General features: G+C 38.8%; 1 protein-coding gene across 1 annotated transcript; it reads left to right on the forward strand.

Annotated features, from left to right (window-relative positions):
• The first annotated feature begins 423 nt into the window (after window positions 1–423).
• GALR1 (galanin receptor 1) lies at window positions 424–12,192 on the forward strand. The gene is made up of 3 exons (XM_051812803.1): window positions 424–1,238; window positions 8,219–8,284; window positions 11,668–12,192. Exons 1-3 carry the CDS (start codon window positions 537–539, stop codon window positions 11,983–11,985), a joined length of 1,086 nt encoding a protein of 361 aa, XP_051668763.1. The 5' UTR covers window positions 424–536; the 3' UTR covers window positions 11,986–12,192.
• The last annotated feature ends 4,004 nt before the right edge of the window (window positions 12,193–16,196 follow it).

Below are 16,196 nucleotides of genomic sequence, written 5' to 3' on the forward strand. Positions count from 1 at the left end.
GGCTCCCGAGTCTCCCTAGGAGTGGAGGCACCAAGCAGAGAGAAGTTTTCTGCGGAGAGGACTGGGATTCCACTCCTGCCCGCGGACCGCCCCGCGCTCCCACCGCCGCCCTGCGTGGGCAATCACAAGCTGAAAGAAGGGAAGAAAAGGGTGGGGGAAAATAAGGAGGGAGGAAAAAAACCCCACCCTTTCTTTCTCCGAGAAGACGTTCCTGGGGAGCTCAGTCTCCCGGAGCCGCGGGCTGCCACTGCCAGAGCGGGGGTCGTGGACCCTCCGGCGCCGCGCGGGGCGGGCGCGGTGGCAGCGGGGAAGGGGGTCCCCGCGGACAGGTGGGGTGGGCTCTGCCTGCGGGGGGTGGCGGGGCTGCCGAGCAGGCTCCGAGCCCCTGCGAGCGCCGGGGCGCCCTAAGCGGTGGCACCCGCCGCCTGCCGGCGCTGGTGGGGCGGCCGCCCTTGGCTCGCCGCCGTCCGCGGTGCCGGGGAGCGGTGGCTCCGCGTTCCGCCCGCGGGAACTTTGCCCGGCGCGCAAGGGGAAGGATGGAGCCGCGGGAGCCCGCGGGGGGACCCCTCAACAGGTCCCGAGCTGTGGCAGAGCTGCCCCGCGGGGAGTTCAACCTCTCTGGGCTGCCAGAGGAGGAGGGGAAGCCCCTCTTCGGCATCGGCATCGAGAACTTCATCACCTTGATCGTCTTCGGCTTGATCTTCACCCTGGGGGTGCTGGGCAACACCCTGGTGATTACGGTGCTGGCAAGGAGCAAGCCAGGCAAGCGCCGAAGCACCACCAACATCTTCATCCTCAACCTGAGCATCGCGGACCTGGCCTACCTACTCTTCTGCATTCCTTTCCAGTCTACAGTCTACGTGCTCCCCACCTGGGTGCTGGGTGCCTTCATCTGCAAGTTCATCCACTACTTCTTCACCATCTCCATGCTGGTGAGCATCTTCACGCTCTCGGCCATGTCCGTGGACCGCTATGTGGCCATCGTGCACTCCCGGCGCTCCTCGGCCCTGCGCGTTCCCCGCAACGCGCTGGTGGGTGTGGGGCTCATCTGGGCACTCTCCTTCGCCATGGCCTCACCTGTGGCTCACCACCAGCGCATCTTCCACCGTGAGACCAGCAACCAGACCTTTTGCTGGGAGCACTGGCCCAACCCACGCCACAAGAAGGTCTACGTGGTTTGCACATTCGTCTTTGGATATCTGCTGCCACTGCTTCTCATCACTTTCTGCTATGCCAAGGTGAGGCAAATGTAAAAGGAATGGGGGAGTATGATGGTGGTAGATGTCAAGGATGGTGGTAGGGTCATCTCTGGGCATGTGTAGGGACGTGGCATTGTTGGGAGGAAAAGAAGTAGGGGTGAATTTACGGCACAAAGGGAGAGAACAGATTTTATAGCTGGGAGGAGACAACATCTGTGCAGTGGCACAAGAGGAGGGAGCAGGTTTTATAGCTGGGAGGGGATGACATCTGTGCAGTGGTACAGGTCAAAACAGAGATTGCATGAGGTGAACGGGGGGGTGGGGTGTGGTTTTGACAATTACTGGGGTCTCTCTGCCAGATTTCCTTGTTGCAGAATGCTGAGAAGTCCCAGTGCTCTGCTGCTTTCTCTGTCACCACAACTCTTTTATTTTCTTGCAGTGCTGTATGAGGAGTTTAACTCAATGAAGTACAACAAAGCAACAAGTTGTCCAGGCTTCACAGTCGTTCTTTAAAATGCAGTGCACTTAAAAAAGACACAAACTACCAGTTTGGTCTGGTCCAGTTAACACATGAAGAGCAGAATGTGCATCCCACTGCCTGGTCCCTATGTGCCCTGTCTTGCCCCACCTGAAGCTGATGGGAGGTTTGCCTCTGACTTCAGCAAGGGAAGGTAGTTCCAGGGAGCAGGGCATGAGGACCCACACAGGAAAAAGTAATAAGCAAGGGTACCTAAATACAGGTATTTAAGGACTTTTCTGCTTATTTTTCTGTGTGTAATAATTGTAGCCTTCAGCATAGGGCCCTCTGCTTACTGCTGAACAGGATCCGGAACAAGAGTTGCTACCTACTGAGTTAGGCAGAGATCCTGCTGTTTCTGTGCCAGCAATCTTCAGCTGTAGGATTTCTCCTTGGGCAGTGATTTACATTTGAGAGGATAGGACTGCTCTTGCAGATAAGGACTGCTTAAATGTTGAGAACACAGTTCTTTAATTGGCAAGTTCAATAGATGTGCCTGAAGTAGTTAATTTGATCAAAGAATTTTATGTTCTGTTCTGTATTACATCAGTGTAATTGTGAGGTGCAAATTGAGACTAGAATGGCATCTGACTCTGCTAAAATCAAGGCATGCAGAGCTCAAAGGACAATATTTCTAAATTACTGGTTGTAGAGAAACAAGTCCAACCTGGCAAATGAAGAAGAAATGTATGTTTTCATACATAAACTGAATACTGCTTTCCCTGTGTGAATACACTGGTATTTCATCTACAGTGGTGAATAAGACTGAGCTGTAGCCATAGATCATCAGTTTGAGGAAAACACTACATATTGCACAGAGAATGTTACAGAATGAGTGGAGAGGGAGCTTTTCAGCTACTAATTTTTCCCTATTTCAAAGACAAAGCATCTTCAATTTTAGTATGAAGTCTATGTGAGAGAAAACTGAAAACAATACTTTCTAAATTAGGATAGTCCTGCACAATATAGGGAGGAAAGAAAGAAATATGCTTAATCAAAATATATGCATAGTAAATATAACACATCCTGTTGTTACAAAGCACCTCTACAAAAGTAGATATCTCAATATTAGTATGAATATGTAGTTAAAACAAAACCAAAAGAACCACAACAAAAACCCCAAGCCAACAATAGCAACCCTATGTAAAAACATGCCCAGAACAAGTCAATGAAATCAAGGCCACTTAATATTACAATAAAATCATGTGCTTAAATTATTGCCAGGCTAGGATGTCATGCTTGCTTGGTGATGAGTTTTGAGTCTATACGTATTATCCTGCTTGCCATGGTGTCAGACTGGAAGATCTAACCTGAAGGCCTGAGTTTTAGAAGATACCTAGGACATACCTGGTATCCCATCAGTGTCAATGACACTGCAAAATGCCATGACGTGTACAAGGCTATTGAAGGTATTTGTACCCCACAACTTGTATCCCACTTGTTCCTGCCCTCATTAGGAGCTGCTGGCAAATCTCCATCTGCAATAGTTGGGCACTTGGGGTAGAGTGAGGAAGAAATTAAGGATGATAGTAGCTGAAAATCAGAGCTGAAGTTTCAGATTTCTCCAAGCCATTGCTACTCTGACAGATCTTGAGTAAATTGGTCACTGGAAGCTTTTATTGATGTTAATAAAGTTTTATGAAGTACAACAAGTATTTTGGCTTCTGAATGCACACAGAGTTAGAGGATTGCTGCTGTGGAATACCATCAGAAGTACTATAAAGACCATAGAATCATAGAACAGTTTGGGTTGGAAAGGACCCTAAAGATCATCTAGTTCCAAAACCCCCTGTCATGGGCAGGGACACCTCCCACTAGACCAAGTTGCTCAGAACTCCATCCTACCTGGCCTTGAACACTTTCGAGGATGTGGCATCCACAGTTCCAGTACCTCACCACCCTCATAGCAAGGAATTTCTTCCTAATATCTAATCTAAACCTACCCTCCTTCAGCTTAAAGCTGTGACCCCTTGTCCTATCACTATATGCTCTCATAAAAAGTCCCTATCCAGCTTTCTCATAGGCCTCCTCTAGGTACTGGAAGACTGGCAAAGGGTCTCCACAGACCCTTCTCTTCTCCAGGCTGAGCAACCCCAGCTCTCAACCTGTCTTCATAGGAGAGGTTAGTCTCTGCATTAGTTTCTTATGGACTTCACTGATTTTCATGAAGAGTGGATCAGTGAAATAATGCAATCTTCTGATACAGATTAAGATCTGATACAGATTAAGACAAAGGAGACTAATTTCTCTATTTGAATATATTGCCTTTTCCAGACTGCTTTAAGGCAGTTCTGTTTCTTACATAAGCAAATTGCAATTGAACTTTCAAGTTTTGAAAGTCTCATTTTTTAGGCACTCTAATAGGGAGCCAAGTTCTTTCTTTCTCTCTCTCTCTCTCTCTTCCCCCTAAATTGTATTAGGAAAGATTTATATCTTCCCCAGTGGATAACCTGCAGAAGTTCTGATAGTGTCAGGTATTTGGAAACAGTGTCTTCCCAAAATACCTCACGTGATGTGCTCTTCAAGTAGAGATTCACGAGATTGTGCTCTGTGTCTTGTGTGTACAGTTTCACCTTTTCTCTCTTCCGTAAATAACTTTACTTCAGTTTCAGCCAAATTTTTGATAGAGAAGTGAAAATATCAGGAGGACTGATATTTCCCTAGTTTTGTGAAAACAGCAGCCAATGAGTGAAGAAGGTAGAAAGTCTCCATCATCCTCTCTTAAGGAGAGTCAGTTTGCACTCAACTGCTAAACATCAGACAAGCCATAGGGGAAGAGGTCTTATGTATGGAGAAGACACATCTTTTTGGGGGACACAGTCAAGAAGTCACAAATCTGTAGGAAACAAGCGTTTGTTGCCTCACAGACTTAATCTTGAAAGAAGTTTACTACTCAAGAGAGAGGATCAGTGATTATGTCATTTTTAGTTGAGTCACAGCACTGCATACTTGTAGACAGTCTGTATTCTGACTTTTTCATTGCTTATCATACTACTTGCCATATTTTTTTAATACTGACTTTTCTGTGTGTGCTTTGTAACAGTGCTACAACATTTGCTCACTAATGTGTTCCTAAAGAGTGAAGTGATAAATGATTCCCAGACAGCTTCTAACAAAAATTGGCACCTGCCAGGGTCATGCAATGTGACAACTAATTTTGGATATCACAGCTTTTCAAGGATTCAGTCCTTGAAAATCAGGCCTCCTTCAATCAAGCCTTTAGGTTGGACACCTGTAATTATTAACAAACTTTTCCTTTTATAGATGTATGATTTTAAAAGCTTTTTTAAAAACAAATATGTCTTGCCTTGGGAGTGTTTCCATTGTTATCTATCATTCTGAGCATTCTGAATTCACAGAAGTCATGTATGATTTATCGAATTGGTTAAAACTAAGCCAAAAAAAGTAAGAACCTCAACATAAGATACAAGCTTATGTGGTTTTTGGCTTCAGATATTGTATCTTAAATTTTGCTGAGCAGCAAGGGGAAAAATTATTAAACTGCACTGAAAAGAGTGACACACTTAATTGAAAGAGTGAAGGATCTATTGTGACAATAGAAGTAGCAACATTACTTTAAAACATGGATTGCAGGCAATGGCACTTGAATTTAAATCAGGTTCATGCTACAGAGATGGTTCAGAATGTAATGCTTACATTATGGCTCTGTTAAACAAGCAGTTCATTCTTATTAGATAATGACCTGGCTTTCCTTCTGCATGATTTCCTTCTGCATGATTTTCAATGGCTGATAATGAAGGTGTAGTCAGTGGAATTATTGTATACATGCAGATGGGAAGACAGAAAAGCTGTTCCTTCCCTCAGAGCCAACTAAGAACAGGGACATGAAAGCTGGAGTTAGAAAAGTTTCATGTTTCTTTTCTACAGAGCTTAATTTTTTAAAAAAATGTTGCATCTTATGAGAACAGGTTAGGACCTGTTTTTTAGCAAGCTGGGTATTTAATTCCATAGGTTAAAAATGCAATGTAATTATATTAGTGCAAATGTACCCACTAATACATGCAAATGTACTAGTGGATATTTTGAAATACTTTCTTAAGAGAAATAGCCTGAGACAAATTAAGAGTTGCATGTAGAATTATTGTTCATTCAGGTAAAGACAGTGGCTGTTAGAGGAATAATTTAGTATTCATTGGCCCAGAGAAGAGATAATTTGAAATGGGCGATAAGGAGAGTGTTTTTCATTTACCTCGTAGTGTTTGTGCATAAACACAGCTCTTTTTATCCCTCCATGGCATTCTGTGTAGGTCTTTGAGTGCTGTTCCACTGATGTTGATAGGTAATTGCATTTTGCATATTTCTCTTGCTGCTAGTTTGCATACCATCTGGTACACTACTACCTAGAGCCGGCATGTTTTCACTGCAGATGCTTATTTTATGAAATATATACATAATCTGAAAGAGGGGAAGTTGAAAAGGATTCATTTAAAAGTTATCATCTAAATTGGCACCAAAACTCTCCACCACCATCTCCCATCCCCACCAAATATCCAATTTAACGGTTTTGTCTACTGCATCTTTCTTTGGATTGGATTGGAGAGAGATGCAATGCGAAAATTTGTGCTAAAAGTTTAAGCACAGAAAACAAAAACATTTGTAACTTTAAAAAAAGACTTTGCAGTTCTGATTTCTGGGATGAGTTTATCTGATTTTAGTCTCGGACTGTGAGGGTCCAGTGAAACAGCCCATCATTGTAAATTATGTGAAGGAAATATGATAGATTGTGCAGCAGTGATGGGAAGTGAACTTAATTTTATTCCTTGCATGCCCTTTTTTTAGTTTTACATTTTTCACCAATGGACCCAGCAATTCAGCTGTTTTGTACAGGGTGATGGTAAGTGAATCAAAAGTCTGTGAGCCAGATGGTTATTTTCCTGATCTTCTGATGGACTTCAGGGTTTCCTCTGTCATTTTCTGGTCTGCTTCATCCTGAAGAAGAAAGTAGGAATAAAGCCAAAAGGGGACCTTCTCAGGGAAAACTGATTTATTATTTTCCCTGCTTTTCCTGAGCTCAGGTTAGTCTTGGTGGCAGTCTGGATAGTGTTTCAGAATAGGAAGTGCTTGCAGTATGAGTCTTTCACATGTTAGTGCACAGACAACCACAAACAGACAGCACTTAGAATATTAAGTGGTTACAATTAATTTTTAGTCTTATTATTGTTCTTGATTCACTGGTAGCTAAGAGTAGACACTTAAAAAGTGGAATATGCTGATGAGCTATGGTTATTCACAAATACCAATTTATTTCTTTTAATTCTCTAAGACTCAGATGCCAGAGTGGGATCATATCTCTAGGTAACTTTGATGTCTGTCCTGGTAGTGGTTAGCTGTGCTCCCCAAAGAAAACAAAGAAAATGTCCCCAGATGATATAAAAGAACTTGAATTTGCACCCTTTTCCCCACCTTAAGAAGGCCTTATGGACCATAAAATTTAATGTTACATTCCTTAAAAAAATATTTTAAAGCTGGATTATTTTACCTACTAAATCTGGATGATCTTACCTTTTATATTATTCTCATTTTATCTTAGAGCAATGTAAAATGCAACCTAGCAGCATCATCTAACAGAGCCCTTCACTTTGATGCTGTCTCTAAAAAAATTCCTCTTGCTGTATTTTAATTAAATCCTCCAGTTTAATAAGAATTTATCTTTTTTATTCTGTATGGTTTGTAGTATGTTAAGCATATTCAGCTGAAGAGCACATTCCCTGCCCTCCATGCCTACAAATCATACCATAAGAATATACTGGATTCAGGTAATAATGACTGCAGATAAAGTAGGGCATGTACCTCTGTGCATCCACTATCCAAAATCTTATGTGTAAAGTACTGTGTTGAAATTTGGATCCTGCTCTCGGATGATGAGCCTTTTTGTAACATATTTTTAAAATTACTCATGAAAGATGCATGGCGAGTATCATAAAATTGTTGATAAAAGTCACACCTCATATATTGTGCCTCATTTTAGTATAAATTATTTTTGAAAGCCCAAGCTTCTTTTGAAGATCAAGTAGTGCCAGCATCCCGATTACATTAATCAAAAATCCATCTGAAAGAAGGAAATTACTCAGGTGACACAGAAAAACTCTGACTCAAAATACATTTTTCTTGTGTTACACTCAGTAAAAGTCATTCTAAATTAACAGGTATTGATTTTTAATGGAAGAAGAGTGGTTGCTAATTCTAGGTGCATGGTGGGTTTCCTTGTTAATTCATAACATGTATTTTTAATGTAATATGTCTGAATTTTTATATAAGAATTCAGTTGTGGTCTGTTTCATATTTGTGGACTCATACAGATGCAGATATGTATTTCCTTCAGTTTTCATACTGTGCACTTTGGAAATGTGTAAATTGGATCAGCAATGCTTGTAAGGGAATCATACAGTGCAGAAGAGCATACTCTAAGATATGTGGGTTTGAATTTTATTTGAATAGGAAATGGTGAAATACAATACAAGATACAAATTAATCTTTTCAGGTCCTTAACCACCTGCACAAGAAATTGAGAAACATGTCAAAGAAGTCAGAAGCATCCAAGAAAAAGGTATATTGTATTCATTACTATTATTTATTTTTTTATATTTTAGTTTTATGGCTAAACACATTTGGTATTTTATTGCTTGTTGCTAAAGATGTAACAGAAAGAAGAAACTGAAATTAAGTATTTCATGAAGTATTCAGTGTCCCTCTGAACTTAGCAGGATTGGAATCTTTTCTGATCCAAGTTTTCCATCACATTACATCAAGCCATTACCTGAGATCCTCATATTTTGAACTTCAAAGCATCTGAAATTTAGGCATGGAGAGACAACCTATCTTTAGAATTAAATGGTTTTGGTCTTTTTTTCTCACAGGCATTTTCCCCTGACTAAATAATGGGATTTTTTTAAATTAGCTGGTTTTTTTAATATTTTTTAAAGAATTTCTCTGTTATATGTTTAAAATTAGGGTCTCTAATAAGAGACTTTTAATGATTCTCCTATCTTCTTTGATTTTTCCACACAGTGTTTTTTGGTTCTACATTCAAGATGCAAGTTACATACTGGTTACCAGTAGAATCATTAAAGGTCTTTAAAGCAGAATATAAGCTTTGTGACTTAGAACAATATTTGAAAGATGTGTTTATACCAAGAAATTGTCAGTTAATATAATACAGATTTGACCACAGTAATCATCAACTAACTCCTCAGTTTATGACACTGGAGTCAGAAAAATCCCTTAGGCAATAGCTCTTCATTTGATCTGATCACTATTTCCATATGGACATGCAGACTGTCTGCAATGTAAATGAGATGTACATGGGCTCAGCAGGGAATAAGTAAGCTATTATTTATGCATTCTCTATTTTCCTGAAAAATACCCTAGTCAATAGATTTCGATTCCTAGAATTAGGACCTTTACAACCCTGATTCTGTAAAATACTTAATATATATGGTTTTGCATTTAATGTTGTCAAGGCCAATTGTGTAGTTTTCAAAGACATTCTATATAATACCATTTCTAATCTAAATTATTCTCAAACTGGAAATCTGTGCATTCCGCTAAACACTAACTCTTAAGAATTACATATCTGGCTAAGAACTAGCATTTGTAGCTTCAGGGTAAAGTATTACAGACATGATAAAGACTGCTTGGATGAATCAGGATTCAGTAATCAAAAGGGGAAAAAAAAGTAAGCCAAAACTTTTCTTTTGCCTTAGAAAATAAGTTTCTGAATCTAAGGCCAAACTTACGTTTTTCAAACACTACATTCATTAGTGTGCTAATGCTCTCTCTGGTTACCATAGTTTTTTATTTTTATTTCCTTCTACTGTCTTGTTAAGAATGCATTTCAGGTGTAATTATACATTTGTGGCTGTATTGAAACCTTTAGGAATATTTTGGTAGTAGAACCTTACAATAAATTTGCTGTTTGTGTGGAAAAAAGTTAATGAAAAATATTAATTTGCCTAAATTATATTTTTCATGCATTTTGGTCACCAAGCATTAGTATTAACAATATATCAGGTAAGTTTTATTTGCTAATGGGAAACCCTAAGCAAACCCCCATTAGATAAACAAGAGCTGCTCTTTAGTGATACCTTGTTTGCAAGACAGTGATGATTTGAAAAGGTAAGCTCTGAAGTTAGGCTTAGGAGGAATAAAGGGATAAAACAAATGTTGTGAGGTTTCCTAATGCAAAATTGCTTGTTCTGCAGATGTGAAATAACTTCAGTAAAAGTTAAAAGAGACACATGGTCTACCTCTGCTTTCAGGTGCATCTGTAATCTACTGAAAGGTGGTGATTTTCCTAGTTAATTTTTTTTTTAGCATTTTGGACAAACTGAAGTAATATGCCTCTTTTGAAGTACATGTGGTATCCTGAAAATCTGTTTTCATTTGGAATATTAACACATCTAACACAGTGATCAGAGAATGAACTGCTCTTAATTTGTACACCCTTCTTAACAGACATTCTACTGATGAGACCTGAAAAAGAAAACATTTCTGTGGCTGTTTTACTGGCAAATGTCTTAAACTCCATAGGGCTAAGTAGAGGAACCACTTTTGAAAAGATGATTGCTTAAGACTATACAAATTGTATTAACTACAGATATAATGTCCTCTGGTTTCTGTTGTGAGATTATGCTAACCAACAACAGTATCTGTCATAAGTTATTTTGGCCTGTTGCCACAGAAATCAAAAATTTTTCCCCACGAGTTTCTCTAAGTCAACTCGTATTCTGATTAGATAGATCAGTCGGAATTATTACTGAGCATTAATCAGTTCAAGAAGTATAGACCAAGTTCAATAAACTATCAAAAACTCAACATATTTTCTGTGCTGCAATATTTATCACTCTATGGTCACTGGGTTAGTTTTGGCTGTGAAGAAGTCTAGAGACTAAGTTTTCTGAAAAATTACATTATAAAGCATTAATATAGTCATCATAATGACCCATAACATAATATGCTTTTGAATTATTATCAACTTTCAATTGGGAGGCTAATTGAGTTGAAAGAATACTTGTTGGATGAGTAGATATTAATTAGTTAGGCAACTGCAAAGCAGTAACTTGTTTCTGAATTAAGTGAAAGCTAAAAAAAAACATTGACAGTCAAATTCCACTGTGTCCTGACAGAACTCCTTCAGCACCTGGAGGGTCGTACTAACTGATTCTGCAGCTGTCAGAATGGATCTAACGATGTTGATGGCTGTTCGCCTCATAAATAGTGAAAGTGGAATATGGAGGCAGCACTGAGGATATTTTGTGTTCCATTTTTTTAATTCAGTATTTGGTGGTGAGTTTTAATTTCCAGATTGCTTTTGACAACATGCAATCACCAGAAAATTCAAGCTCCTTACTCTTTTTTTTCCTCTACTTGTATCCCAGAATGTGGTTGTATGACACTCCCTGTGGAAATTCTATCTTTAAAGGAGATACTTTCAAAAAAATTCCTGCGTCTTTAGTAAGCACTTGAGCAAAGTGACTGCTCTAATCTCTTCCATGAGCTGCCTTCATGTATACTAGATCTCTCTTGAAATTTTCATGAGAAGTCCTTGTGCACTGTACTAAAATATAGATCATCAGATCTGGATGAGATTTCCCAAAGATCTCTGTTAATATTATTTTACATCAGGCTTACATCCACCTCAGAAAAAGCTAGGCTTTTGTGTAGGGAGTTGGGAACACCATTCTTTCTCTTTGAGGAAAGTTATGTGTTTGCATTTTACTATGGCATTTTTAAGCCTAAGGTTCTCCTTTGTAGTAGTTCACTATGAAAAATAAAGCCCATACAGGTAATGGGGTAAAATCAGTAATAAATATTCCAGTGTGGTCTGTATCAGTGTACTTTTTTTTCCACCAAATAATGGTTTTGAGGCAGGTTTAAAGCTGATTCTTCAAGTGCTCATCAGACATCTGTGTTTTCCTTTCCTTGTCTCAGACAGCACAGACTGTGTTGGTGGTGGTAGTGGTTTTTGGCATCTCCTGGCTGCCGCATCACGTGATCCATCTCTGGGCTGAATTTGGAGTTTTCCCACTGACTCAAGCCTCCTTTCTCTTCAGGGTAATTGCACACTGCCTGGCTTACAGCAATTCTTCTGTGAACCCAGTTATATATGCATTTCTATCTGAAAACTTTAGGAAGGCCTACAAACAAGTCTTCAAATGCCAGACGGGTAAAAAGTCACCTCTGAATGATGCTAAGGAAAATAAAAGTCGGATAGATACACCACCATCCACCAATTGTACCCATGTGTGAATATTGAGAAGGCCTGTATGTTGGCTCTTCATTTGTGTCAACTAAACACCAAGAAAAAGCACAATGAGCTTTATCCTGTGTTTATCTTGATAAAACTAATTGGTATTTAATGTACTGAAGTTGCATGTGTAGCAAAAGTCTGTTAAACTGGTATGAAAGAAACCTGGGCTGATCCTTTGCATCTTAGATAGCTTTATCAAATGAAGCTCTTGAGTCTTTTTAAGATATTTAAATATTTAAAGATATTTGAGAAAAAAATGTTGAGGTTATATGTCTGTATTCTTACTCACTAAGCATACAAATATACAAGAAGATGTTGATATGGACAGGTAACTTTCTGACATCTTACTCTATCAAAGTGAAATGATGGATAAATTTTCTGTCTTAAAGATAATAAATACTGGGGTACTATGATTTCAGAGAGTAAAACTTCTGTTCTCTCTTCAGATTGTTTTGACAATGCCTTTTTTTTTTTAAAGTAAGCATGGGTTCTGATTTGGAGTTGAAATAAGCCATGTACAACTTGAGGCAATTGCTTTAGAGAGGAAATGCTAATTTTATCTGTTTAGCTGTTTGTAATGTATCTTACTGAGCAAAGATGGACTGTTTTTCCACTTCATATGGCTGCCTTACTGTAGACATAGAACTTTTATGTATGCTATAGAAGGTTTTTTTTACGGTCTGTGTGTAGTTGTACCAAAATGTGGATTTATGTCTAACTGAGGGAAGCTTTTCTTCACGTGTTGAATGTGCATGTGTGTGTATGTTTTCTCAACTTTATAGACTTTGAGATGGACATACAGTTTCAAATGTGCAATATATGCATATGTTTTAAAATATTATGTTCCATAAAGCAACTCTAGACAATGCGTAAGTATTTAAAAATAGCATTCCCTTAAAAGTTGTGGGGTTTGATATCATATAGTTTTAAATTGGAAATACACAGGATGTTGTGTTGAAATGAATGCAAAATATGCATTGCAAATGGTACAATTCTGCAAATTCTTAAATAAAATTAATAGTTTCAGCAATTTTATAAGTATATTTAATAGGTCTCTAAGTGGTAAACCACTAAAGAAATAGTGGAAGGGCCCTTACTCCTTTGAGAACATTCTTTTAGCTGGAATAAGATATGATTTTATCTTTCTTATTAATGACTCATAGACTCATAGAGTAAATCAAATTAAAGGAACCTCTGGACATACTCTCAAGGCAGGGATACCTTCAGAGTTATATTGCTTCCTTGTCTAGGCAAGTTCTGAAAATTTTTAAGGATGGCAACTCAATAATATTTTTGGGGCAACCTGTGCCAGTGCCTAATTACTCCCACTAAAGTATTTTTTCTTATCCAGAGTTGGGATTTCCCTTGACGTATCTTGGGACCATTGCTTTCTGTCCTTTTGCTGTCTTCTCTCTAACTTACTAATATACAATTTAAGATGGTAATTAAATTTCCCCTAATCTTCTCTTCTGAAACAATGTGTCGCTATCGTGCGCCAGGTCCTTGGCCAGAATAGTGGCCTTCCACTTCCCTCCCTCCAGCTTATCCATCCCTCTCACGAACTGAGGTGTTCAAAGTAAAGAGTGTGTTCTGATGTAGCCTCATGAGCACAGAATAGACTAATTGCTTCCCTTGACCTTTGGCTGATTCTTGCTAATACAGCTCAGTATTATAATTTATTATTGCAAGGTTATGCTGCTGACTCATTTAATTTAATTTCTGCTTTAGAAGCACTCTAGTCCTTTTCTGAAGAATAGCACTGAGTCCCAGTCCAAGTTTCAGAACTTCACTTCTGGCTTTGTCGAACATCATGCACTTGATAGTGGTTACTTCCATTCCTCCAGCTGATCAACAGCCCTCTGAAAGGTAGCCCTGATCTCCAAAAAACCATCACTACCCCAGGTTTGGTATCATGTGTAAAATTGGTGAGAGAGTCCTGCACCGTTGTCCTGGACCTTGAAGATGCTAAGTAGTGTTGGCCAGATTCTCTTTCAGATTCCTTTTTCTCCACAAACTTGTCATAAAAAAAAATAATGCAGAGTGGTGGAACATCAGCTATGGAGGGTTAGTGAACATAAAAATATTTACGTGTATGTGTCAGTATTGGAATCTTGGAATCAGTAAAATAATATTGAAGACGTGCTATTGCATGTGTGGCGTTTGCATCCATTTGTTCATATGAAGAGATCATTTGATGATACTGCTAGGAAAACAAATTTTATGGAAAAAAACCAATCTCAATTGGAGAAGGAGGGTTTATCTATGCAGGAAACCATTTCCTAGTTTAGAAATGAGGTTCAGAAAGAAGTTCCTTTGAGTTTTCAGATCCTCATCACCTCAATCACTCAAATTATTAAAGCACTATTAGACTTCAGCTGAATTTATAACATGTTAGGAAATTCTACAATTTTGAAAATGGTTTTTAAAAGAAAAAAAATTGAGATTTTATTACTTTGAATAAAAATTACCATGAAAATCTATAAGTATATATATTTGACAAGCTGAGTTTATTGTTTTATCTGGAGAAGGCTTTTATTTCTTAATTGTACATAATTTTAAATCTAGGAGCTACATCTATTTGAAATTTTAAGGATGAGGGGGTGGGGGATGGGGATGTAGTAACAACTACTCAGAAAGATCCCACCTCGTTCCTGGAGAGTATCAGTAATATTTCCACCTAACTTTTCAGAGAAATCTTAAGAAACAGTTCATACCCCAAGGCTCAATTTCCTGCTTAAAACAAGCTTTTGTTGGTCCATGTTTCTAGTGTGTGACTTTGTCATACCCAGTGGTGACAAGAAAGTTGTGAATATAAAAGCAGTGTTAATGTGTGTTGTGAACTGTGTACAAACTTGGAGCAGCTGAGCAGTTGGTTGGGAAGGTGTCACGCCACAATAATGGATGACTTGAGTAGAAAATCAGGGAATGGGTGCTAAGATCCCTTACAACTGAGTGTCTGCTTCCAAGTTCTGAGCTTGTTGGGAGGGATTATTACTTCTGGTGGAAAGCAAAGCAAAAGTTCCACCTCATTGACTGTCCTAATAAGTTTTTTTACATCTTTTTTTGACCAGAAAGGTTAATTTCAGTGTACGTGAAGTAAAGAAGAGGGGAAAAAAAGAAAATAATTTCTCTGGCTAGGGCCGAATTTTCCACTGATAAACATAATATCACTGAATTTCACCCTGCTGTGTGAATTTGAAAATATGCTGTACAAAACAAAATAGGAAACAGGAATGATCACTCGAACTCCTCTCAAACTAAAGCAAGATTTGTATTTGTAACTAAGTAAATTCTTGCATTTCCCTTAAAATTACTTAAAACAATATTTCTCATGAATTGTGAGAGTTGGAAACTGTTACTCACATATTTTTTAAATAAAGTCCCTAAAATTTCGTTGTATGTGTACTGCCAAAGTCCGACATTGCTGTGCTGCTTCACGAGCATCTCCAGAAGTATAAAATGTACAATGCACTTTCAACACTTGGGATGTATCCAAACAGACCAAGTAGTGGGAGTTGCTCAGTTCGTCTTAAAACTGTGTGTTAGTGGAGAAATGTAGAAGTCTTTCCTTTTCATAGTTTTCTTTGCAGAGTGGATGAAAGACCAGAGGAGGGGCAGCATCCCTGTAACACCTCGGGCTAATGTAAGAGGTTCTCCTTTCTTGCATGCTCTGGAAAGGAGCTCTGTTCTGTCCATCTTCTGAGGCTGTACTAAGATACTGCAGCAGGTTAATAGCCAAGTTGGCATACTATACATTAGATTTTCTGATTTGTACCACTTTTGCCTTAAAAAGATACAGAAGTCTCATTAAAAGAGGTAAATAAATTATTTATTGTTTGCCCTGCCTGGTTGTGGATAGATATTTGACATACTAAAGATTACAGCAGTGATCTTCTTCAACTAATAAAGCCTAAAATACATTTCCAAGATTCATGTGGACCCATTGTGCACTGCTGTATGTAAATCAGATTTAGGATCCATAGCCAAAAAAAAATAAATTAAATGGCACTTAGCCAACATACTGCTCATGATGTGCAAACACCTGAAAAACGAAGAAATTTGCTTACATATATGTTCAGCTGTACTACCTTCACAGCTGATTGTATCACCCACCTAACTAGTTTTGAAGAAAGGAATCTTTTTAGTTTAAAGTGAAGCTGACACTTAACTGCTGCTTCAAAGTGAGTCATTAAACCATACTGTTTTCAGT

Source organism: Manacus candei, unplaced genomic scaffold, assembly GCF_025592945.1.
Source record: "Manacus candei isolate 608988 ecotype Guabito, Panama unplaced genomic scaffold, ASM2559294v1 h1tg000088l, whole genome shotgun sequence".
Lineage (NCBI taxonomy): Eukaryota > Metazoa > Chordata > Aves > Passeriformes > Pipridae > Manacus > Manacus candei.

What these genes read in the sequence shown, in the direction of transcription:
- GALR1 (XM_051812803.1), top strand. Translation starts at nt 537, where the DNA reads ATGGAGCCGCGGGAGCCCGCGGGGGGACCCCTCAACAGGTCCCGAGCT. An exon ending in TCACTTTCTGCTATGCCAAG is followed by an intron (nt 1,239 to 8,218) that starts GTGAGGCAAATG and finishes TAATCTTTTCAG; the next exon opens with GTCCTTAACCACCTGCACAA. An exon ending in CAGAAGCATCCAAGAAAAAG is followed by an intron (nt 8,285 to 11,667) that starts GTATATTGTATT and finishes TCCTTGTCTCAG; the next exon opens with ACAGCACAGACTGTGTTGGT.